The following is a 26,390-nucleotide window of genomic DNA, read 5'->3' as shown; positions in this document are numbered from 1 at the left end:
AGTGGAGAAGCCAGGACTCCAACTGGTGCCCAAATGGGATGCCGCTGCCACAAGCGGCTTTACCCGTTATGCCACAGCGCCAGCCACTTCAGCAGGAATTTGAAAGGATATTTATCACACACTCCGGGAGGGTCATTCCCAACCCTGCCACGTGCCATCTGCATTGCACACCAGGAGAACACAGGATGGGTGCAAGCCAATTTTGCTGGAACTCTTTTCCTAGGAAATGAGGATGACGACCATGGGACCCTTGAAAGTTCCTACAACACAATTTCAGAGCCATCAGCTCAATCATGTAAGGGGCTTGAGGCCACTGGTGAAATGCAAACAGCCGTGAGTGCCGAGCGTCTGTTGAGCTGCGGCACGCTGCGCTAGGCATCTGACGGCGCTCCCTCACCGAATGCTCCCAGGGAGCTCTAAGGGACATAGTTGTTGCTCTCAGTCTGCAGGTGAGGAAAGAGAGGTTCTGAGGGCAACCATCTTGCCCAAGATCACGAATAAGCGGGAGGCAGGAGAGCCAGAATTCAGAGCCCGCCTTCTAACTGCTACATTTCACGGCCTGTTGCACAGGTGGAGCTGCTTCCACAAGCTTCCCTAATCCTCTCTCTGGACTGTGTCAGTATCCTCACCTGTCTCGCTTCCTTCTTGCTGACCATTCCACCACCAGCAAGGATACCAAATACCTCCTGGCTCCATCCCTTGTGTCTCTCTTGAGATCCCTACACAAAGCGTTGTTTGTGAGGCTTGTAGAGGAAGGCCTTTGTCTTTCAGACGAGAGAAGCACCATCTACTATACACGACCTGGCACCTGCTGCCAGACACGGCACAGAGCAGGGGATGCAAAAATGTCTCCTGAACTAAATTGAGAGCGCGTGAATGAAAGGAAGCAGTCACTGTGTAATCTGGCCATGCTTTGGGATTTCCTAGCTGCCAGCTAACATGATCATTCTCTCCAAGAAGAAACTAGGTCTATGCCAATACCCTTGGCCATCCTGCTAACTTGCCACTAGCCTCAAACTGCTTAAATGGGAGGATATAAAAAGGCAGAAGGAGCGAGGAGGAGGAGGAGGCTCAGCCATAAACTTGTCACTGTGTAGATGAAAGGTGTACTCTCTTCCAATGACGCCGCCGCCATCTAACAAATAGCAACGGCGTCCTGTATAGCCTGGAGACTAGAATTAGGTCTTTCCCCAAAAAAAACCTTCCTTTCAAATGAGAACAGTAGGTTAGAATTTGTAGTTCTTTCTGTGCAACGAATGTGAGTGTCATAAAAATGGTTAAAAAGTCTTCCTATGGTAGCTTTTTCTAAACTTTTATGAACATCTGCCACATTCATTTGAAGTTTAAAAAATTCTGGCACATATGCAAAGGCATAATAAGGTGCCTATAGCTTTCAAGAAAAAATAACAAGACAGTCAAAAATAAGCCTTTTGCTGAATTGCCAGTAAGAAAACTAGCATCGCAAGGCGAGATGGGCCTTCCTGAGCTCCTTCCTTAGAGAGCTTCCCTTTGGCCCCAGGGCTGGCTCTTTCCCAAGTGTGCCCGTGGTGCCCGGAGGAAGTTGTGCAGGTTGGGGCTGGGACGGGAAAGCAGCTCTCTCCCTCGAAGGGCACAGAACCAGATGAAACCAACAGAAAAGCACAAGCAGGCAGCTCAAGTCTGAATGAACTCCACGGGAGGTCAGGATTTGGTGGTTCATGGCTGCTCAACTCACCCCGGGCACAGTGCTCTGTAAGAAAGGCTTTCAGCTGGTGTCAAGAGTGGGGCGACTGCCATTTTTATTTTCCTTTGGGCGTTGACTGCACTAGAGTTCAGCGGAGCAGGTTCCTTTCCAGCCTCACTCAACATCTACCTGGGCCAATGCTTCCTACACCTTCTCATGGCAAGTTCTTCAGAGGCAAGGCCGAGCAGACTTGCACCAGTTCACGTGGGTGCAGAGGTCTGTCTCAAGTGTTAGTTTCAAGATGTATGCGTATGTTGGATTGCATGTTTTACTACCGAAGAGCTTACTTCCCATTAGTTATAATTATAAAACAAGTAGAAAATTTACTTCCCCCATCTTTAAGTAACATTCCGGCACTGGGAAACAGAGCTGCCTACTGGAGGGCTCCCAGTTACAGCCCCCACTCATTCGCTCGCCCTGCTCGGAAGGTTTCCGCTCAGACAAGCCCACCTGCCAGACACCCTGCTCTGTGCTCGGGGGCTGGGGACACCGCCATAAATGATGTACCAGCCTCATGCCGAAGGAACTCATTCTTCAGGGGATGACGGAGACGGACGGGGAAGCAAACGGCTATCATTCAGAGCAAGATGTGCCATATGTGGACGACCACAAAGTGGGAGGGCTTTTGGAGGAGCTGGGGAGGGGAGGGGTGCCCATGCAGAGGGGTGGGAATGCAGACAGGTGTAAGGACCAGCAAGAGAACTGGCTGCCACGATGGGGCAGGAGGCAGGCAGCAGCGGAGCGCTGGTGTAGAACACAGGTCAGAGAGATGGGAAGGCCAGCTACCCATAGTACAGCACGTATGCGGAAAGCAACACATTCCACGTAGGACTGAAGTTTATCTTGTACCCCCAGGACCCAGCACCAACAGGTGGAACAAAAGAGGCCCTCAGTTTGCTTATCGAAAGCATCAGAAGGCAGTCAGGAGGCAAGAGGTTAGGAGGCATCGCAGAGACTTGGTGAGAATTGAGAAAGCAGGGCACTTGGCCATGCTCAGCGTGACCCACGTCCGTGCCTTGGCAGGCAGGGGTGCCACTTACAGGGACCAGGCGCACTGGAAGCAGAGGGGGGTGGCTCAGAGTGTGTGCAGACAATGAATTGGGGAAGACTGAGTGAGACTTCCGTAGCACAGCAAGGTGAAATTCCATTGGCACTGGGAACTATGAACCTGAAGTTCAGAAGAGAGGCAGGCAGGCGTTGGAGTCACAGCCAAGAGTCGGCAACCTTGACTTAATAGCTGAAGCCAAAAGCCTTAAAGGAGATGACAAGAGAGCACGTTAGAGGAGGCCAAGCCGGGAAGCTTGGAGAAGGCTGACGGTACTGGGACACAAAAGGGGGCTGCAGAAGCTGTGCCGGAGCCATCTGGAAGGCAGGAGGGGACTGTGGACACTGGCAGACCACATACTCCTCACGTTTGCATTTCAAACTCTACAGCAATTGGCACAAAATGTCCATTACAAAGTATCCGCTTTTAGTTTTAATTTTTCCATACAGGAGCTCTCTGAATAGATCCCCAAACTTGACAAACAAAGGTAAAACACAGAAGAAATCTCTTCAGTCTGATCTAAATACATCATCCGAGATAGTCCATAAACCGTGTACTGTATGTGCTTGGGGCTGGGTGATGACAGGGAGGAACTGTTAACAGAATGTAGGAGCCACATGGCCGTCCTGTCAAATTAGAAATTTGAGCAGATTTCTGTGGTCTATTTTGATCAAGATTCTCAATGTCAAACAAACAGGTTTTTCGATAACCAACTTGTTTCATTTTTGTAAGCACAATAGCACAGCGTGCAACAGTTAGTGAAGAAGCAGGTGGTCCTCGTCGACGTGAAAAGAAGGCAACAGAAGAGAAGTAGCACTTCCTTGAAGACATGCAAAGCACCACCCCAGACGGCTGTGGCTGTAGATTTTCCCTCGGAGAGCTCACCTCCTGTGTAAAACCAAGCAAGCCCCACCCCCACCCCATCTCGCTCTGGTGCAAATCTCCGCTGTCTCCCAAGGAGGAAGAGGCTCAGGGTCCACGTCCACAGACTCAGAGCACTTAACAAAAGCACAGAAAAGTCCTTCCAAAGAATTGCTCTCTAATTGGTACAGCCATGCCGAAAGCAATCTGGCACCAGATTCAGAGCTTTGACCAAGCATTTCTGCTTTAAGGATTCTATGCTAAGGAAATAAGTCAAAATGCAGATAGAGGCTTATGCATAAAGATGTTCGCTGAAATGCTATTTATAATAGTGGAAAAAAAAAGTATAAACAACCTAACTGTCCAACGGGAGGAAAATGGTTAAGTTGGGATCTATCCAAATAGCGGAATGACTGGTTAGCAAATTAAAAATTATTACTGGGAGCAGATAAAAACATGTTGCAACCCTCATGCCATAATGCTAAGGAAAATAAAGACAACATATCAATTATGCACATTTACACAAAATATGGATTCAAAGAATAAAAACTAGGAGAAAAAAACTGGAAAATGCTAACACTGATTCAATCTGGAATAATGGTAGTGTGGAGGCTTTTAATTTTCTTCTTCATGCTTCTATGTGAGGTTTATATCATGTTTCCTACCATGAATAAATGTAACAGAGTCACAGCAACTGAGAAAAAACATAGGAGGGAAAGTGAATGGTTTCCCTTCTCTCCATCAAACCCTGGAAGAACCCTTTCCTCCGCCCCCCTGACCCTGGCTCCCTCACCCATGGAGCCTGACAAACTCCAAGCACAGTGGGAAACCCTGGGAACAAGAGCCCAGGGGAACGCTTGGCTCTGAGCACCTGGGAGGAGGCTGCAAGGGAGCTGCTGCTCCCACATGCTCCCGTGTGCAGAGCCATGAATCCTACGACCGTGTCTTTCCACTACCACAGAGCCCAACAAACACCACCCCCACCCCCGTCAAGCGAGCCAGGGAGGAAAGGCGACTTACCTCCATTAAACTTAAATGGATTCCTATGAGGTAGGGCATGGGAGCGCTGTGAAGAGAAACAGAGACACACAGCTGCTTTAATGTCTGTTGCTTCCACCAGAAAATTACAGATGGTTCACTATTTGGAGAGAAACTGTTTTAATAAACGTATGCACAGTTACATTTCCTTTCACAACAAAAATCCTAATATGACATTTTGTTCCCAAGCCTAGAAACTTCACAAGAATTTAAAAATGTGGGCAGCGCTGGAAACGGCATGGCTGACGGCAAGAGTTTCGGCCTCGGTGTTGGTCCCTAAATGGCGGCTCTGCGATGGCACAGCCTCAGCTGCCTCGTCATTAAAATGGGAGACTGGGATGGAACCAGCACACTGTTATTAGGATGAAGGAATATACGTTATCTGTAAAAACACAAACGATTTGTACAGTCTTTGCTACAAACAGAAATCATTCCTGCCATGATTAGCACAGAAAAAGCAGCTGAGGGCGAGTGAGGGCATCACATGTCTCAGGGGAGAAATGGGTTTCTGCCTGCTGTTGCCTTCTGCTATCAGGGGACATGACCTGAGTGTGCCTTCTGATGAGACCAAGCATTTGGAGAGCTGCATGCATGCCACCCTATGACAAAGCCTCCTCCAGCCGCTGTCCACAGGGCAACGGGTTCCCTAAGGTGCTGATGGAACAGCTGGTGACAGTCTAACCCCAGCGGCTTTCAGACCTGGGTGTTCTGATGGACCGGCCCTTCCTCTGGTTTCAGCAATCTGTGTATGTGAGTGCACACAACATCAAGGATAACGCTACCTGCTAGTGAAACGTGCTAGGCACTGCGACAAGGAACTCAGCTCATCTTTTCTTCTCCGTGTGACATGATAGGCCGCACCCCCATTTTACAGAGGGGGACACACAGACCTAGCAGACAGGTCAAATCACTGGTCCCAGTGAGGCCCCAAATCAAGTCCAGAGCAGGCATTTCTTCCACCTGCCACACCCGCTTCAGGACCCTGAGCCTAAAATTCCCCAGGCTCCCTTCCCCACGTTGCCCTGCATGGATAGAGAAGGGAAGCCCGGGAGCAATCAGCAACTTCTGCATCCATCTCTGCCGCATATGGCGCGTTCCCTGAAATGTGCAGAGGGAGGCTGACAAACCTAGAGGAGAGCCGCAGGGCTCGCGCTGGGGTGACCAGGCACTTTTGCTCTGGGACAGCTGGAGGGGACAAGGGAGGGTGAAGAGGGCTCTTTGGGGATGGGGTTGGGGAAACAAGGCGGGATTTGCCCCCAGGGCGATACTAAGGAGTGTAGGTGATAGAGGCTGTAAAACATCAGATGCCCATTTTAAAATGACTCAAGCATTTAGCAACAAGGAAAAGACACAATTCCCTCATTGACCATTCAGCAAATGAAATTCTTCAAGCAAAAATGCTCCCTCAGAATAGAAACTGCCCCACTTGCTATGGATCCCAGTGGTAAGATACCTTGGGCGCCTGCAGAACAGACTTGAAGAGTAGCAGCCCGGTTTGGGAACTATTCTGCCCGGTATTTGATAACGGCTAAAGAACTGTGCACACAACTGCAGAGCCAGTGGAGCCGTCTTTTCTCTTCTTTTGTTGTCCGTCTCCCTCCACTCCCCCCCTCCCTGACCCTTTTTGTTTTGTTTTTTTTGTAAAGGTATTTGTTGTTCACATTCAGCTTCTTTTCGCTTCCAGGGGCAAGAAAATGCCTTGCAATATTTTTTCTCCCTTAAACTGTAAACCGTTAGTTTAGCTGCCAGCTCCACAAATGCTCCAACTTCCCAGTGTGCCTGCCTCTGCTGTCCCCGCTTTTCCCAGTGTCCACTGGAATGAATGTGTTTCTAATTAAGTTGCTTCAGGAACACGACAGCTTCAATGTCAAAAATACAAAGTCTGAACCCCGGCAGGAAGTCTTAAGACTGCAAATGTCTCATCTGGTGGAACCTCGCCTAATGGAATGAAAGGAAGCAGGGAGAGTGCAGAGTTCCAGAAAAATGCCCACTTATCAACGTGTCCAGAAGCTCAGTCTAACACACAGGAGAAGAGCTCGGATCCACAACACTTAACTAAATCTTCACTTTTCCAGCTCTCATGCTTCGACATGTAATTAACTGATCAGCAAACTTGAGTTTTCATTAGGATTTCAGAACTCAAATTCAATGAGTTAACATAAAGGAAAAAAAAAAAAAACCCTCAACATGAGAGAAAGGTGGAAAGAAATACCTATGGCAAAAGCGCTCTGTATAATGTAACCACAGGTTTTTATCTGAAAAAGAAATATTTTCTAGAATTTTAACTATGTAGGTTTTAATGCCATGCCCTTTTGTCCTGCAATAAAAATCAATGATACCCTGAAAGAGAGGAGAACAGAGTCTTATACAAGGGACTGTGTATACAAGAAAGGACAAAGTGGGCCTTGCTCTTCAGGAATCTTTCAATAGACATGGTTTTTAAAGCCCAATAATTTTCCAAAGAGTAATTATGGCCTATCATAGAAACGCAGTTTCTTAGCCTAGCATTGTTAGGACGGCAATGGCTCTGTATTTAGAAAATATTTAAAACACATTTATTCTTGACTCACAGCAGTTCTGTGTTTGGTATGAATGCACATTTGGACAAATACCTTTTACACTGTCATCATTAGCTTACAAAGCCTCCAGTAATTCCCTGGATCTACTGCATTTTTGTTCTGCAAATATATAATTACAAATTTCAAGTGCAGGGAGGGAGGGGAGAAAAAGAAACCCAGAGCCTCCACGAGGTTTCAATGTGGCAAGAACGCACCTGCGTAATTCTAGGTGTGTGGAAAACAATGCCCATTCTCAATATGCCTTAGTAATTACTGCAGCGACTGACTCATTTTCTTGGAAACCTCTTTTCTTTGCCTTTTTCTCATAAAAAGAAATTTTGGGTAAAAAACAAAAAAACCACCTACCCATGATTACATCATCTTAACACAACTATTTCTATTCTTGCATTATTCCTTTCTAATATTGGCCCACTTTAACAAGTCTATCTTTGAAATCGCAGAGTGCACGCGTTTTAGTGTTTCCCCACTGGCTATGTTAGCATTTTCTAGGTTGTTCTACAATATTTGTGATTATTATTTTAAAGAAGTCATCTACCCCACCAAGAATGGGTTTACCATAATTTATTGAATTCTATACCAAGAGTGAGACACTTGCTATTGTAAGGTACCATTGTAATGTAAATGAACAACTTCACAACGAATGACTAAGTCAAAGGGTAGGACTAGGCTTTACATCTTTTGAATTTCCTGACAGTGTTTTCTAAAAGGGCCCTAGCAGAAACCTTTCGGGAATGTTGCAAAAACCAGAGACAACTTAGGAGGTGCCCAGCACAGGAGCGGCACGTGGTACAGCTTCTTGTCCCAGCCTTGGCTCTGAAGGAGACCTGGCAGCCTTTGGTGAGGGTGACCAAGACTCCCCAGGGCACTCTTTGTCCTTCCTGCAGGGTTGCCCATCCTCAGGAGGGTGCCTTTCTTCTTTAAGGTTCTACCAAGAACGGAGAGACTACCAAGGGGCAATGGTTCACGGCTGTCAGGTCACTCACTCAGAATGGCAAACTGAAAACCATGTTCTTGGGCATACGTTAAAAAGAATATGGCGAAAATAAATCGGGCAAGCTATTCCTGAAAATCTCCTTTGCCTTTGAAATACAACTCATCTGAATCATCTTCTGACTCAGTCATCGGCGTCCATGCTTTCCCATAGGCAAATCAAGAACAAAACAAAACAAAAATTCGTCTACTTGAAGGTATCTTCCTGTTTAGGTTTGAGAAAGAATGTGTCTGACGTTTTTCTAGGAAGATATGAATGCAAATACTTGCCTCACTGAGTCAGCGGGCGCCCTGCTTTCTCTCCTCGGTGCCTTTCAGCACTCACCACTGATTTTCCATTTCAAGGCTGCATCACAGTGCAATTTTGAGACATTTTACACGGCAGTGCAACACAACACGCGCAGAACCACAATACACATAGCTCAACTAAAGTCGTGATAATAGGAACAGCCATGACCAAATGCACGTGCTGGCAGGCCGTCACAACTGTCGCTGCTGCCTGGCAGCAGACAGTCGAGGGTGCCACTGTCCGTGTCTGAACAGCAGACCAGGGCGTATCCGTACCAAGCCTTTTCTCCCTCGGAATTACGGCCTTGAGCTCATCAGTTCCATCTTGGGAGAATAAAAGCCGCTCTTGCTACTCTCTCTCCTGCAAAGGAAAAGTGTTCTGCTGCTGGTGTCCAGGCAGTGACAATACTATGACCCTTAAATGAAAGGTGTATTTAGTTTGAATCGTCCTGAGGGGATAAGCAGCTAATATTTACTGAACAGCTGTAACGCAGCCTGCCCCAACTCCCAAGTCACTTCTATGCAGCAGACATAATTCTCAAGGTTAATTCTGCAAGGTGGTGCCAGCATATGGATTTGCAGGTTAGGATGCAGGCTTGGGGATGGAGTAACTTGCCCTAGCTCACACAGTTAGTAATGTGGGAGGCCGTAGTGCAAACCTGGGGCCGTGGGACTTAGCACCCAAGCTTAGCCGACTGCATCACACAGCACACACCCAGTACTGAGCCAAAGGGAGAGGAGAGGCGACATACCTCCAGAGGGCTCCCTGCCGTCCCCCCGCCCCCGGCCCCTCACAGGCTCCAGGCCTGTGGTGAGAGCAGGCGTGAATATGGATACTGGGGACTTAGCAATGGTCCTGCAGTCCCCGTTCATTATTTCTGCACTTGCACAATTTGCTTAATTCCTTTCCCCTAGATAACTACAGCCCTCTTAATTACGTTCCCCTGAGGTGAGCTGCACTAATTGGAAATGAGTCAGGTGAAAGAAAGGAACACCGGCTGCTCACAGACACCAACTACAGCTTCCCGGGGGCGCCCCCAGCCCCGGGTGGGCAACACCTCCTTGACATCAGCAAGGAACACAGCGTAGGGCAGCCCAGGGATCTGCCAAGGCCGCTGCTGTTCCTTCTGTGCCCCACGTAAAAGCAGAGCTAGTGTGGCGGTCTGCACACGGCGGTACGCAGCTTACCTCTCCAAGGCCCAGGCGCACCACATTCCTAACCAAATACCCCCGTCAGCCGCAGGGATCCCACAAGACGTTCCTCCCTTCGCTACTCCCTTCCCAGGGAAAGGAGAACTCTGAAAGAGGTCTTACTCATTTGCGTTCCTTCCCTCTTTCTCGTGTTTGAAAAGAACCAAAAGCATAAATGCAGCTTGTCTTATGTTTTAATTCTGCTCATAACAAGGTCTGGACAAAAGAACAGGAGAAGGGACCAAAACAAAGACCATACAACACATCTCAGAGAACACAAACACCCACGGTTTGGGTCTGAGCGTGACCAGATAGACGCCCCACGGGCTAACAGAAGGGCTGACGCTGCACAGGCCTGGTAAGAGCAGCCAGCGCTGACCGTGCCTTCGCTATAAGCCAATGCTGGGTGGGTGGGGTTTCAAGGCATCTTCTCATTGGGTCCTCGGGACAACAGACCAGGGAGGTAGTGTTGGTATCATCGTTTCCCTGAAGAAGAAATGGAGCTTGGGGAAGTCAGGGGACTCATCCGAAGTCACGCTGCTGCCAAGCCGCAGCACTGAGGCTGGAACCCAGCTCCAACACCCTGAGATAACACAAGCTCAGGGCGGGCTCTGCGGCGTAGTAGGTTAAGCCTCTGCCAGTGGCCGCGGCATCCTATAAGGACATCAGTTCCCATCCCAGCACCCTGATGATGGCCTGGGAAAGCAGTGGAGGATGGCCCAAGTGCTTGGGCCCCTTGCACCCACGTAAGAGACGTGTTAAAAGCTCCTGGTTCCTGGCTTCGTAGTGGCCCAGCTCTGGCCATTGCTGACATCTGGGGAGCGAACCAAAGGATGTAAGACCTCTCTCTCTGTAACTCTGCCCCTCAAGTAAATAAACAAATCTTAAAAACAAAAACCGCCGGCGACGCGGCTCAATAGGCTAATCCTCCGCCTAGCGGCACCGGCACACCGGGTTCTAGTCCCGGTCGGGGAGCCGGATTCTGTCCCGGTTGCCCCTCTTCCAGGCCAGCTCTCTGCTGTGGTCTGGGGAGTGCAGTGGAGGACGGCCCAGGTGCTTGGGCCTTGCACCCCATGGGAGACCAGGAGAAGCACCTGGCTCCTGTCATCGGATCAGCGCGGTGCGCCGGCTGCAGCCTGCCGGCCGCGGCAGCCATTGGAGGGTGAACCAACGGTAAAGGAAGACCTTTCTCTCTGTCTCTCTCTCTCGCTGTCCACTCTGCCTGTCAAAAAAACAAACAGAAACAAAAACAAAAAAAACCAAAAAACCACCTCACTGTTTCCCAGGAGATCAGCATTCACACAGCTCCCAGAGGGCTGGGCCTGCAGACTTGCCACATTCTGAGTGCCCCTCCCTACCACCCTTCATCTGAGGCTTAGTCTCATGCTGTCCCTGTGGGCCTCAAATCCATTCTTCCCCAAAGTCTGTGCTGGGTGCTTCCCAGGTCACCCCAAGGGTTGCTCATGCCACCCTTCTGAGGAGCTCCTGCTTGGGTTACCCACTCAGCATAAAGCAGGTGTTGCTTTCAATGGCTCTCACAAGTAGACTCAAAAGTACGCACTCTGGTCACAGTGTTTCTGGGCCTACCCCTACCCCCTACCCCAGTCATGTGCAGGGCAGGAAGAATACAGACAGCCGAGCCACTAGCTACTAAGCCCATTTATCAAGGGCTGTGTGGGAGGATCTAATTATCTTCTCTAATACAATCCAACTTATTTTCTAGAATAAAAAAGGTCCTGGGGCCAGTGTTGTGACATAGTGGATAAAGCTGACACCTGCAATGCTGGCATCCCATATGGGCACCAGTTAAAATCCCAGCTGCTCCACTTCTGATCTAGCTCCCTGCTAACATGCCTGGGAAAGCAGTGGAAGTGGCCCAAGTGCTTGGGCCCCTGCACCCACGTGAGAGACCCGGAAAAAGCTCCTGGCTTCAGTCTGGCTTAGCCCTGCCAGTTGTGGCCATTTGGGAGTGAACCAACAGATGGAAGACCTCTCCCTCTCTGTAACTCTGCCTTTCAAATACTTTTTTTTTTATAGGTCCTGTCAGGAACTTGCCCATGGCCACTCTGTTTATAGTGATTACAGCCCAAGTACTTCCACTTCAGGGTCTCTTGCTCTACACTTAACACCAATCATCATTCTACATCCAGTTGAAAGTTACTTGATAATTGTAGCTCAAAAATAAAATAACAAATGGACTCACAGAGTAAGACAATCATAACCTTATTTATGTTACCAGCTGGGGCTGACACTTTTTTTGTTGTTGTTCTGAACAAATTTTAAGGCAATTTTTTGAAATATGTTCCATACAGTAACAAAAGTAGAAGAAACAGGGGCAAATGGGGGAAAAGATGGAAGCCGCAGTGAGGTTAGAATTTCAACTTCATACTGTGATGCCTGCAAGTCTGGCTCTAAGCACTCCTGGCTGCCAACCCAGTGAGGGAAATAAGATCGTAAGGGCAATGTGTGCTGTCCACAAGAGAAAAACAAACCCCTTGCTCAGGAGCCTGAACTTTACGGAGGCTCCAGAGGAGTGGAAAAAGAGAAAACCACCGTCTCCTGGTGCAGCACCGTGGGCTTAGTGTTTTCCACGTGGCCACTCAGCAAATACGTGGCAGGCACAGCACCAGGGGAAAGGGCAGGGAAACAGATGCGGGCTTTGCCTGTGGAAGCCCACAGGCAGCAGCTGACCCAGCAGGTGAAGGACTGGACAGGCAGAGACTCCCAGGGTGCCGTGGGGTTCAGCACGGGAGGGCTGAAGATCACCTCACTTCATCTCCGCTGCAACCCGGAAAGGCTGAGCTCCAGAACTCAGAGGGGGACCTAGGGCTCAGAGAGGTCATGACCTCGTCAAGGTCAGAGCGCGAGAGGCAACAAATACGCCTTGAAAAGTAGAGCCTGTGTGAGCGCCATGAGTTAGACCAGCTCTTCTTGGGAGGAAAGGAACTTAACCTCTCTTCCGGTCTCCACTTCTAGCCTTCCCTGATTTAGCAGCCACATCGGCTTGAGGATGCATGGGGTGGGGGGCACCAGGAGAGGAGGCGGGGGCTGCCGCACCGCCCTTTGCAAGTCCGGCAGTCAGAGCACAGGGCCTCTGACGGTGGCGGTAAGCTCGGCGTGAGCAGGGATTTGGCCCCGCAGAGGTCTGCTAACATGAGACACGCGCTTATCACTGGCACCAATCAGTGCAAGAGGGAGGATGACACCCTCTGATTGTGGCTGTGTGGCTTCCCGGGGGTGAGGGTAGTGGCGATGTCTTTTAGAGCTCCAAGCCACTGGACCCACGTGAAATGAACACACACACTACTAAGATAATGCCTGGATGGAAACCTGGGCCTGCAGCAGTCTGCCCTTTGTGCGTCCTCAGTCTACCGGAAGGAGACGTCTCAGGAAACGTCAGGAAGGGGTCCCAGGCTAAGAGCACTGCAGCAGGAGAAGTTAATCACAGAGCAGAGGTCAGCAGACAGGGCCCTCGGCTTCTGCAGAGGCCTCGCTGACAACTGTCACGGCCAGAGGCAGCTGCACAGGGCCAGTCTCAGGCTGGGAGCCACCAGCAGCCCGACACATATGTAAAAATGCAGGAAGATGAGAAAGTTTATGGAGAAATAAACGAAGAATCTAAAATAGATTAATGCAAATGACGACATTGTTTTCCCAGGACTACAATATTCCATAAGCAAGATGCAGGGCACGGAATACCTTGTTCTCCCAGGTGCTCAGGGTTTCAAACGCTTGTGCGGAAGACAAGGCCACGTTTGCTGTGAGATCACAGACATCCTAATACTCTGCTGCTGTTTCACATCATTTCCCTGTGCCAACAACTGAGAGGGCCAGGGACATGGACCCTGCCCCACAGGGACTTGCTCTGCTGCTGAAGCACCATGGGACCCTGCTGTTGCATGGTCCATGGCTCCTGCCTTATGGGGACTGATAGCAAGAAGACTTTGATGCAGCGACCACACTACACTGCGCCTCAGGAGTCCCAGTTTCCTAAGTGTTGGATTCGAGCACAGTTCCAGGTCTGGGAGGAGCGCAGAACTACATAAAGAATGTGTCACAAGAAACGGAAAACCAGGCTATGCCCCTCGGAGCTGGCTGCTGCCCCCTCCCATCTCCAGCAGCAGTGCGGACATTAGGAAGGTGGGGCAGGCAGGGCAGGTGCAGAGGCTGGGGTGCGATGGAGTAGTGAAGAGTGGAGGATCATGTGGGTGGGTAGGCTGTGGGCAGGAGAGTCCCCCAAGTGCACGTGGGTCATTCTCATGTGAAAGGCACACTGTGTCCCCTTTAGCCCTGGCTATCATTCAAACATGGCTTGTTCCCACAAAAACTCACATTGAGCCTGACTTCCTCAATGGTGCAGTGTCAGGAAGTGGGGCCCTGCAGGAGGTGTTTGGGTCATGGTGGCGGAGCCCTCATGAAGAGATTCCTGCCACCTTCTGGGACTCATCAGTTCCCTCTCTCACTTCCTCTCTGCCACACTTGCCTTTCCACCATGAGGCCCTCACCAGAAGCTGAACAGATGCGGGTGCCACGCCCCTGTCCTTGCAGAGCTCTGAGCCCAGAAAAGCCTCTTCCCTTTGGAAGTCACTCAGAGTTAGGAATTCTGTTATGGCAGCAGGAAGCAGGCTAAATCTCAGCTGCGTCACGGGTGACACCTGACACTGGCGAGGGCCGTCCCTGTATGCCTGGCCTTTGTGCCTCCAGGGCATCTCTGAGGGACTGGTCTAAAGCTCTGATGCCACTCATCAAGGCATACTACTCATTTTCTTAGAATTTTTGCTTCTTGCTTATACATCCTTTTTTTTTTTTCTTTAAGATTTGTTAATTCATTTGAAAGGCAGAGTTACAGAGAGGCAGAGGCAGAGGCAGAGGCAGAGGCAGAGGCAGAGAGGGAGAGGGAGAGGGAGAGGGAGAGGGAGAGGGAGAGGGAGAGGGAGAGGGAGAGGGAGAGGGAGAGAGAAGAGAGAAGAGAGAAGAGAGAAGAGAGAAGAGAGAAAGACTTCCACCCGCTGGTTCATTCTCCAGGTGGCTGCAATGGCTGGAGCTGTGCCAATCCGAAGCCAGGAGCTTCTTCTGGGTCTCCCACATGGCTGCAGGGGCCCAAGCACTTGGGCCATCTTCCACTGCTTTCCCAGGTCATAGCAGAGAGCTGGATCAGAAGTGGTGTAGCTGGGACTCGAAACAGTGCCCATATGGGATGCCGGCACTGCAGGCGGCGGCTTTACTGGCGTTGCCACAGTGCTGGCTCCATATACCTTCTTTGGAAGGGCTAAAAATATTTTATAACAAGAATATATTATCGTATTGACAACAATAAAGGATGTACTTCCAATGCAGCTTCCTGCTAATGCACCTGGGAAGGCAGTGGAGGACATCCCAGGTCCTTGGGCCCCTGCACCCACGTGGGAGACCCAGAAGAAGCTCCTGGCTTTGGATCGGCTCAGCTCAGGCTGTTGAGGCCATCTGCAGAGTGAACCAGCAGGTGGAAGACCTCTCTCTCTACCTCTCTCTGTAACTCTGTCCTTCAAATAACTAAAATAAATCTTTAAAAAAATATATACAATGGATCTGGAATTAGGCAGTGGTGAGATTAATCACATTAAATATATAGTGAATTAGATAGTTGGAATATAACACAACCCGCTGAATTACATACTTTTTAAAAGGTAAACTTGGAGCCGGCGCCGCGGCTCACTAGGCTAATCCTCCGCCTTGCGGCGCCGGCACACCGGGTTCTAGTCCCGGTCGGGGCACCGGATTCTGTCCCGGTTGCCCCTCTTCCAGGCCAGCTCTCTGCTGTGGCCAGGGAGTGCAGTGGAGGATGGCCCAAGTGCTTGGGTCCTGCACCCGCATGGGAGACAGGAGAAGCACCTGGCTCCTGCCATTGGATCAGCGCGGTGCGCCGGCCGCAGCGCGCCTACCGCGGCAGCCATTGGAGGGTGAACCAACGGCAAAAGGAAGACCTTTCTCTCTGTCTCTCTTTCTCTCACTGTCCACTCTGCCTGTCAAAAAAAAAAAAAAAAAAAAAAAAAAAGGTAAACTTGATGGTATGTGAAGTACATTTCAATGAAAAAAATGTAATGGAGGACTTGAAAAGATAGTTTTCCTGCAGAATCTATGGTGGGGATAGAGATTCCCACAGAATCTGTGGCCCAGGTAATGCAAAGAGCCCAGTCTCTCCTTTCTGCCACTTCCCACCCAGCAAACATTTACTTAGAAATTGTCCAAAGTTTGCTCCACAGGCTCTTGGCACTTAGTTCTGGGTGCTTCTGAAGGAAATGAGAGTGCATCTCACTGAGGACCCCAGGGACTGCCATCAACTAAGGACTTCTCTCCGTGAGCTCTTACGTAGAAGGAGACTTTCAGCTACGTCCCTGGTCATGGCCTTGCTGCTCAGGAAACAGAGAGTCCAGGGAGGTTCTGTGACTCTCCACAGTCACATACTTGGTAGGAACACAGCCAGGATTTGAACTCAAGACTCTGACTTCCACGCCTGAACTCTTTCAGTATCTCTTCAAATCTCAGGGTCAAGTTCACTCAAGTGTTATTGCAGGATTTACCTAGTGATCTGGAATTTCCATATGTTCAACCAACACACTTTTTTGGGGAGCATAATATCTAAACTTCAGGCCCACCAGAAACCCAACTTCCCTCCTTCTGTCTGAACCTGAAATCCTGGTCCTCATCCCCTCCAGGCCCCCGTGGGGAGCTCACAATGGTACCACCCCCGAGCAGTAGGCCACTCTTGGTCTCTTGATGTTTCTTAGCTCCAAACAAAACAAGTCCAGAAGCAAAATTCTGTTCTCCCATTCTTGCCTGGATGCCCAAGTTCCTTTGTGAGGTTGTGCCTTTTCAATCCAGAACCATCGATGAGCTCCTATCTTCCTACGTCCAGAGCTAAGGACTTTAGAGAAAATGGAAATGACCCAACTCTTGCATATTTGCTGGAATTCAATCTAACATGACCTACATAAGAAGGGTATGAGTGTTGGGTATTTAGTAGGGAAAAGGAGCAACACCTATCCTCCTAATCCACTTTCACTGTATCTGGGTTTTGTGGATTTCAACTGTATTTTGTTGGATCGTTTTTATACATACACTTCTACACATGTACACATTAATAGATAGTCACTGTAGATGCATCTGTATCGTCATGAATTAACATGAAGACAGTGCCTACTTACAAAGCCCTGGCTTTGTGTCAGTTGTAATTACTATTCACCTTTGACACAACACAAAGTCAGCTCAGAGAGACTCAGGGACTATAGAGCTAGTAAATGGGGAAGCCAGGGTCAAGGTCAGGTTTTTCTGTTTCCACCACACCACACTTTCATTTGACATCTGTCTCTGCCAGCAAGCATATCAACAACTCTTAATTTAGCATTGATTTATTCCATATGCAAAATTTCATGGTATTGATAAAGACAGCAATTAGAATGGACCCAGCTCTGATTAACTGGAAGTCTCCTCACAGCTGTGTCCAGACTGTGGTTCCATCACCCCCATGGGCTGTGGACCTTGTGTTTGGACGTCTTTCAGATTTTTTGCTGAAAATCCTAGATAGAATACATGAGGCAGCATTTGGGGGTTGATTCAGAACCCTGCCTACAGCACAGATAAAGGTCCTAGAACCAGTATCACACAGAATCTGAGCAGCCCTACGCAGAGAGGGAGAACAGCTTCCAGAGTCCTCTGGAAACACAATTTGACTTTAGAAAGCCAAATGCAAAAATCCATGCCTTAACTGTGCAAAACCTGTTACTTTTCGGTTCAATCCTGCCCTCAGAGAGCATCAGGAATCAGCAACTAACATGGCTCTTGACCTAGCTGTCCTTCGGCAGAAAACGTGAACTTGTCTTGATTTGCTCTGAAAACTTTTTATCAGAAAGGTGTATTAACAAGTGCCTGGAATAACCCAAATACATCACCAGTTGGGAACCTGGTTGTGGTCCTTTTTTAGGACAACTTCTGAAGGAGGAAGGGAAAAGAAGGAATTTGCAAGGGAAATACCATATGGCTTCTACTGGGACATTTTATTAGCAAAATTTAATTAGCATAGAGCCTGGAACATAATAAGTGCCCTATAAATATTTGTTGAATGAATGTATAATTAATGAATGACAACATACGTCTACAATTAGCAAGTCATCAAGGAGCCTACAGAAGAATTTCTTCATCAAATCTTGGTGATGTGTCCAACTTCCTCTCTAACACTCTGAAGGATATGAGTAAGGAAAGCTTTAGCATCAGACGGCCTTGGATTTAAACTGTGGGCTTCACCACTTCTTAGCTGTGTGACAGTGGATAAGTCATCAAACTCCTCTGAGCCACAATTTCCTAACATACACAGTGGAGCTAATAATATTTATGTTGCAGCTTGGTTTTGAAGACTGGTAACGATGTTTATAAAGCGCTTGCCACAGACACTATCCCAACAGTGGTGACTGTTATTAGGAAAGGGAACCTTCCTTCTCATAGGCCTCTTGTTCCAGAACTAGGAAGGCTTTCCCAGTATTGGCCAAGGCCAGGGCTGCCATCAGATAAGGTAGGGAACATTCTTGCGTTCACTTTCAAAGTCAAGGGAATGGCACAGATCTAAAGTAGAAAGGAACCAGCAGCACATGTTTTTAAATATTCATAAGGGCTGGAAATGTCTTACTCCTTTCGTTTTCTCTGCCATCTGCTTTTGTTTCTTTTCTTTTCATTCTTATGCCACAGCTGCAAATGAAAACAACCATACAATAACTCAAGTTAAATAAAAAAAAAATCAAAATAAAAACAATCTGAGGGGTAAAAAGAGAAGATGAATTAAAAAGTTTTCCCCTGAGCGCACAAGGCAGGAGAAGTAAGAATAACATTTGAGGGGAGTTAAACCTTCTGGAAACCAAAATCCAGGTCCCATATTTATGATGGTGGTGAAGAGAGCCATCACCACTGACTGACCGGCCCCTGAGTGCCAACTGATGAGTAATACTTCCCACAGTCACTCTTTGGAGCAGGTGTCATGCACCTGCTAGTTAGAGACATTGCCAGTTAGAGAGGCAATGCAGATTCTTAATGGTTATATTGCTAATAAGAGATGAGACTGAAATTTGAATCCAGGTCTAAATGAATCTAAAACCCAGGCACTCTCCATTGTATTGCCATCTCCAAAAATGGGAAGAGACAAAAAAAATTAATTTGGGCAATATTTAGAGGAGACCATTTGTCCTAAACTGATTTATGCAGATAATTAAAATCTGTGATTATAGCTCTAATTAAAGTTAACTCAGATAATTAGTTGCTGTATTTGTGAATGTGCAATTAGAGTCTTCCACATAATTGTAGGGTTTTCAGTATCATATTTTCCATTTATTAGCTGCATGCAAACCAGAGTATTGCTCCAGTCTACCAAAAGCTGCGATAGAGCTTTTTGGGTCTTTGGACCCAAAGACCATGACCTGTGATACCAACAGCAGGGTTTGGGCTTGACCCTGTCTTTGTCCAGAAGTCAGCAAACACCTCATCTTCAAGCACAATGCAGAAAGCTCTTGCGGCCCACGCTGTTGTCCTGAAAACTCCTAGCTGCAGTGTACCTGCAGAAAAACTGGCAGCAGTGGTCCTCATGTGTTAATTACACTTGCGAAGTCTATTATGCATAGAAAGGGCACCTGCTGGCAGCGAAAATGACTAGAATCCGCCCTTCCTGTGCAGCAAGTAAATTGAGAGTTCATTTCTACAGGAGATAATAGTTTTCAGATTCCATTTCGTGTATCCCCTGCATGGGGACGTACTTAACATTTAAATCATCCATAGAGGAACAAACCTCCTTCAAATTTACATGTTTCAGGCTCCTAGCACTTTACTTAAAATTGCTAGTTATCCCTGCTGGCTCTTGCCACTGAAGATTCAGCTCCACGGTGGTGAAAGTCCCCAAGCACAACAGAATCAAGTGATTAGCATTGACTCAAATTTCATGACATTTGTAGTCTCTGACCAAAGCGGTGGTAGCAGGCTGAAGGTGATCAAATTAAGCCTTGATTGGAGGAGTTGGTTTTCTCTCTTGGGGTCTCCCATTTCATCATTCTTACATCTTGCAGCTAACAAACAGACAGCATTTCCCACTGGCCTGTAATCGTCCTTCGGTCAAACGTCAGGAAGTTTTTCCATAAGCACTAGAGGCTGGGAGAGCGGCTGCTGCCACCCGGACACAGAAGCCTGCAAAGCGCAGCCTCGTCACGACCCCTACCCTTCACTCGGAATCTTCTGGAGTGGAAATGTGGGGTGCCGAGGGCTTTAGCAGCCTTCCTGGCCAAGCCTTCCCGTTGCAGCTCGCCCCGCCAGCATCACTGCCCTCAGGCAGGCTGGTGACACAGTTCTTGAGAGTGCCAGGGTTGGAGACAAAGTTGGAAAAGAGGACCTTGGATCCCTTTTCACAGGAAAGAGTAAAACATCTAATAAGTCCTCTCTGGGAACACAGAAGGAAGAGGCGGCAGCTGGACAGAAGTAACACAGAAGGCTCAATGGCTACTTGCAATGGGCGTGAGGGGGAAAGTCTCCATGTGCTTTGTATTTTGCTTTCCGTAACCTCAAACCTCTCTACAATGAAGGACGGTGTCTAATCACTGAAAACTTGCATTTGAAAATAATGTTTACTCAAGCAATGTTAAATTTATATTCTTAATTCCATTTTTTTCATGAATGTTCCGAAGTTCCTTTGGATATCTCATTTTTGTGGTGTGTTATACATTTGCTTGTACATATAATTCTTGTTGTCTTCATAAAAATAAAATCTTTCGGTACATAATGTCTATACTGGGACAAGTTGCTACACCTCTAGTGGCCTTGGTTTACCCATCTGAGAAATGGAGCTAATAATGCATGCCTTGCAGGGTTGCTGGAAGAATTAAAGGAGACCAGGAATGTAAAAGGGGTCTAGGAGCTGATTAGCAATAACAGCTACAATATGGTTATCCCTGATGTCACTGACGGAGCATCCTCCTCTCTACAGTTCTGGGAATACGAGTGGCTGGTTTTCAACTAGCTAACAAAAGGGCCAATCAAAACTTCCCAAATAAAGGAATGCTAACTTTTCGCTGTCTGGCATAGGGACTGCACTGACTCTCCCCACCACACCTACAGCGAACCACTGTGCCCCTGGGCGTTCCTGCCAGAAGCACAGCGGGGAGAACCATGGGAGGGTCTCCTCCAGGGCACTCAGAGGCTGCCCTCTGAGCACTGCTGGACTGTGGTGAATGTGAGCGGAGCGGGGGCTGTGTCTCTCTCCATAGGAGCAGGGGTAGCATTTTCTTTATTGGGCATGAGCCTAAGAAGGTGCAGAAGTCTACTAGGGGGAAAGCAGGCAGCAGGTTCTCTGTGCCAAGGGGACACTCTGTGATTCTGTCTCGGGGGTCATATGGCCCCTTGCTTTTTTTTTTTTTTTTAAGACATTTATTTATTGAAAGACAGAGTTACAGAGAGAGGGAGAGACAGAAAAAGAGAGATTTTCCATCTGCTGGTTCACTCCCCAAATGACTTTGGCTTGGCCAAGACTGGGTCAAGACATAAGCCAGGAGCCTGGAACTCTATCTGCATCTCCCATGTGAGTGGCAGGGGCCCAGGTACTTGGGCCATCCTCCACTGCTTTCCCAGGCGCATTAGCAGGGAGCTGGATCAGAAGTGGAGCAGCAGGACTTGAACCACCAGCTTACTCTGCTGCACTATGCCAGTCTCTGCTTCTCCCGTTTTGTTTTCTCTCTCCCCTTCCTCGGGGGTGAGTTTTGCACCCTCTCCCCTCCAGCTCCTCTTGTCTCCTTCTTCCTGAGTGTCAGCGTCTGCCTCTGCCTGACCCAAAGGAGCTGGTTTTGGAAGTTCAGCAAGGACACTAAGTGCAAGCCAAGGTCTAGATTAAGGAAAGGGGCGCTGGAGCACAGTTGTAGGGAGGGGGAGGTGGTGAAAAGGGGAGTTTAATGATACCAGGGAGGGCAGATGTCAAGGAGGGTCTCTCGGAGCCCAGAGTAAGTCAAGGGCTTTGGATAGACCCCCAGGGTCAGGGGGGAAGGAGAAGAAAGGCACTGAGGAACAGGCCTTGGGGCAGCAGGAAGGCAGCTGTGAGGACACAGGGCTGTGGTCTCTCTTCTCACCAGAAGAGGCAGGCTCGGGGAGCCCAGCTCTAGGTCGGGTGCACGGTTGGAAAGTGAGGGTCTGGTGATGACTGTGGACAGAGAGCAAGCTGAGGTCCAACAGAGCCACTCTAGTGCCTGCCCTCTGCAATGGCGTCCATGCTTGCTCCAGCAGAATCTGCCACACACGGAGCACATAAGATGACACGGGGGTGTCTAGGGTGGGAGCCAAGGCCAGGAGAGCAGGTGCTTCCAGGGGACAGGTGGGAAAACCCTGGGACAGTTCCTCTCTCAGGCATCTCTTCAGCTTATAGGAATAATCTGTTTGTGAGCCTGTCTTCTACATTCAATGTGGGAGTCCCCCCTTGAATCCCCTGCACTGTGCACTGGGCCTGAGACACAACAACAGCAAACATTTGCTGACACTGCAAAAGCTCACCAAGGTCCAGAGCAGACAGGAAGATAGAACCCAAAGGGGGTTGGAGAAGGGGCAAAAGGGAGAGGGAGTGAGAGAGAGTGAGGGAAGGAGAGGGTACAGACATAGAGGGGAGTGTGAAGGTGAGAGGCCAAGAAGAAAGTCAGAATTAAAAGGAAGGGCACTGTGGTATAGTAGGTGAGGTGCCAACATCCCATGTGGGCACAGGGTCGAGTCCTAGCTGGTCCACTTCCCATCCAGGTCCCTGCTAATGTGCCTGGAAAAGCAGAGGAGGATGACCCAAGTACTTGGGCCTCTGCACCCACATAGGAGACCCAAAAGAAGCTCTTGGCTCCTGGCTTTGGACCAGCCCAGCTCCAACTGTTGAGGCCATTTAGGGAGAGAACCAGTAGATGGAGGATCTCAATCTCTCTGTGTGTTTTTCCCTTTCCCTCCTCCTCTCTGTAACTCTTTCAAATTAATAAATCTTAAAAAAAAAAAAAAAAAAAAAAAAAAGAATTAGAGGGAAGAACTTGAAGTCAGAGAAGTGGGAACCAAGAGAGTCACCAATGGTTAAAGGACACAAAGTGTGTCCCCCTGCTGGAGGGCTGACTGCCTTTCAGGCCATAAGCTGCTTTTGTACACATGTTATCTTATTTCATCCTGGAAACAACATGAGGAATCAGTGCCAGTGTTTTTAGCCTTCTGCAGATAAGGAGGGAGATGGAGAGAGGTGAGGTCACTCTCTGTAAGCTGCACAGCTGGGCAGCGAAGGAGCTGGGGCAGGGCCCCCGATGTCCTCTCTCAGCCCCACCCTCGTTGGCAAGGGAGTGACCTCCCCTCAGACGACAATGGACAGCCACTGTGAGCCCAGGGGGAGGAGCCGGAATCCAATCGCATGGCTTCTGGAACCTCTGAGGAAGGTGAGGAAGGGAATGGAGAGCGGTGGATGTCAACACAACCAGGTGACAGTGGCAGGTGGAGAGGTTTCCCGGGTGCTGTACTAGAAACCGAATGGCAGAGGGAAGCGTCACCAGACCATGACGGTGGGGACAGCATCTGATAGTCTGGAGCCTGGAAGTGGCAGAACAGCTTCCATGGAGAGGTCAGCACTCCGTGGAATTCTCAATGGCAGAAGAGATGCCTGGGGACCCGAGAGCGGAGAGGGTCAGCGGTGCAAAGATGCTCCCCCCAGGACAAGAAGCCCAAGTATTTGGTGTAATATGGCAAATTGTCCTTTTCTGTCGGCAGACAGCTCAATATCTCCTCCTTCCTTCAGGAGGGATGAGAAATTAAATCAAGACCAGCAGCACCTGGACATCACCACTCACTGAAAAATAAAAAGTCTCCCAAGTCCAGGGAGATGGAGTGAACAACCACCTGATGCACTGAGGAGAAATTTAAAGTAAGCCAGGGCTACATCTTCCACGTGGCAGGACACACATGGCCTCCTCAGAGGTGGGAGAAAGTCATGCTGAGAAAAACACGGGGCCCAAAGAGAACTCGGCCACTTCCCTGAGCGCCAGGTGCCAGATGGGGCCTGCTGCCTTCCCTCAAGTGGTCCTGAGCCGTATCTTTGCCAAGCCCACCAGCCCCGCACATTCAAAGCAGCAGTGCCTGTGGAATGACTGGACACCCGAACCTCCCGAGTGAGATGATCATGAAACAGGCAAAGACTTCAACCGACCTGGACTCAGTAATCAGTCTGACCCAACGGCAAACGTCCCTCAGCGACAGGGCTGCGACCCCCCCTCCAATGGGCCCCTTTTCCCCTTTTCCAGCAGGTAGGAGGCACCGTCCCTACACACCCATGGGACTCCCTTATCACGTTCTGCTGACTCGAACTGTGTAGAGACAACGTCTTGAATCGCATGACCCTAGAGAGAAGCGGTTCCTCAGGAAAACGGGTGCTGTGGTGGCCGTGCAGTCTTTCCTGGTCACCTACTGCAGGCACGGTGGGAGCACCATCTGAGTATCTGCCACGGGCCAGCCCTCCCACATGTCCCCTTTCACCTGCACCTCAGCTCAGCTCTATGTATGCAGTGCACAACTTCTCTGGGCTGGTGAGCAAAGAAACGCTCAAGCCTCGTGATCAAGTCAAGTGGTAAAGCTGACTCCAACGTCTTTCTTCCTTCCACTAAAATGTGTTTCACTGAGGAGCAAAATTCTCATTAACAAGCAAATAAAAACTTCTAAGGGTTCTGAAGTCTGCCTCGTGCTCCCAAACACAGCTGAGAGCTAGCCTTACAGAGCGTGCCAGGGAACGGCTAAAACTTGAAGATCTTGGGGATCTCAACAGTTCCCGTCAGCAGTTTCCAGTTTGTCTTAGGGGAAGAAAAAAGGTGACAACTCCTGGGTGCTCTGGTCTCCCCAAAGTTGAGAAACGGGAGCAGCATCACCTACTCTCGGGAACTCTGTAGAATGTCTCGACACGGCCGAAGCTGTGAGGAAGCAACAGGGCCATGCAGTCGGGCAGTCCCAAATCCACGCTGGACTGAAGTCTACATCTCAGCGCTAGCATTCCCGGGGGTGCCTGGCGGGGCGGGGGGCATCCTTACCAGCAGTAGTCGAGCAGATGGGGCGGCAGCACGGGGATGTACACGTGCTGCCAGTACATGGGGTAGAGCATCGCGGCCGAGCCGTGGATGCAGGCAGTCAGCTGCAAAGGAAGCAGAGCAGAGACTCAGGGCTGCGACCGGAGCAGGGGGAGCACTGCTGCAGGATTCCACCGGCAACACCCCACGCGTGCGCACCAGCGCGCTGACCATTTTAACAGGCTGCTCGAGCCAGGAATAACTTTGAGTTAACCGCTCTAATCCAAACTTAATAAGAGCTTTCTCGTGCAAAAAAAAATCTATATTATTCCCCTGCTTATGAAGCTGATATATACTTATAGCAGAAACCTTAGAAAGCGGAGAAAAGGATAAAAGAAAGTAAGTCACACCATGTGAAGATTATTTACCATCTTACTGTATCATACACTAAAGTACTTCTATCTCCTTTTCTTTCTTTTTTTATTTATTTATTTTTATTTTATTTTTATTTTTTGCCAGGCAGAGTTAGACAGTGAGAGAGAGATACAGAGAGAGTTATAGACAGTGAGAGAAAGGCAGAGAGAAAGGTCTTCCTTCCGTTGGTTCACTCCCCTAATGGCTGCTACGGCCGGCACTGTGCCGATCCGAAGCCAGGAGCCAGGTATCTCCTCTCAGTCTCCCATGCGGGTGCAGGGACCCAAGCACTTGGGCCATCCTCTGCTGCCCTCCCGGGCCACAGCAGAGAGCTGGACTGGAAGAGGAGCAACTGGGATTAGTACCTGGTGCCCCAACCGGGACTAGAACCCGGGGTGCTGGGGCCGCGGGTGGAGGATTAGCCAAGTGAGCCACAGCACCAGCCTTCTATCTCCTTTTCTAATACAACTCAGATTACTACAAATGCAGTGTTCTTTCTCTGCTTTTAAAAAGTTAACCTTACATGGCACCATTCCCCCCAGCTTAAACATTCTTAAAAAGTACTTTTGGGGCCAGCATTGTGATATAGGGGGAAAGCCGCCACCTGCAATGCTGGCATTCCATATGGGTACTGGTTTGAGTCCCAGTTGCTCCACTTCTGATCCAGCTCCCTGCTAATGCACCTGAGAAAGCAACGGCAGATGGCTCAAGTGCTTGGGCCCCTGAACCCACGTGGGAGACTGGAAGAAGCTCCTGGCTTCAACTTGGCCAACTCCTAGCAGTTGTAGCCATTTGGGGAGCAAACCAGCAGATGGAAGATTCTCTCTGCCTCTAACTCTTTCAAATAAATGATATAAATCTTTAAAAAAGCACTTTTCAATGATACTCAATGGATTTCTCACACAACATTGAAGTACTCTTCTATCATGACAGTATATAACCAAACCAGGTCAACTGTTTTTATACGTGGTTCCTAGATGTAGAATGCAGAGAATAAGTTCATAAATATATTAAGGCACTTAATAAATATGATAAGGTGAATTTCATAAACATTTACATAACAAAGACACGAAGGACAGAGCCTCTTGACACTCTAGTCTCGCACACCACAACACTGGTCTTCCTGCTCCTTACCAGCACAGCGCGCTAAGTTAGTAGCTTTTTTTTTTTTTGACAGGCAGAGTGGACAGTGAGAGAGAAAGACAGAGAGA

The 26,390-nt window shown here is 48.9% G+C and overlaps 1 protein-coding gene across 9 annotated transcripts in view; it reads right to left on the bottom strand.

Annotated features, from left to right (window-relative positions):
• The window catches only part of DENND1A (DENN domain containing 1A), a 566,150-nt gene that overhangs the window by 202,170 nt on the left and 337,590 nt on the right, over nucleotides 1–26,390 (bottom strand). For all 9 annotated transcript variants that reach the window (XM_062207587.1, XM_062207591.1, XM_062207594.1 and 6 more), the window contains 2 exons: nucleotides 24,790–24,890; nucleotides 4,650–4,695 (listed from right to left, as the gene is read on the bottom strand). In XM_062207587.1, coding sequence (XP_062063571.1) covers nucleotides 4,650–4,695; nucleotides 24,790–24,890 — 147 coding nt within the window. The remainder of the gene's footprint in view (nucleotides 1–4,649; nucleotides 4,696–24,789; nucleotides 24,891–26,390) is intronic.

The sequence above is a fragment of the Lepus europaeus genome, chromosome 12, assembly GCF_033115175.1.
Source record: "Lepus europaeus isolate LE1 chromosome 12, mLepTim1.pri, whole genome shotgun sequence".
NCBI classification, from domain to species: Eukaryota; Metazoa; Chordata; class Mammalia; order Lagomorpha; family Leporidae; genus Lepus; species Lepus europaeus.
The sequence above is the reverse complement of the archived record's forward strand: the minus strand, read 5'-3'. Positions and strand labels throughout refer to the sequence as shown.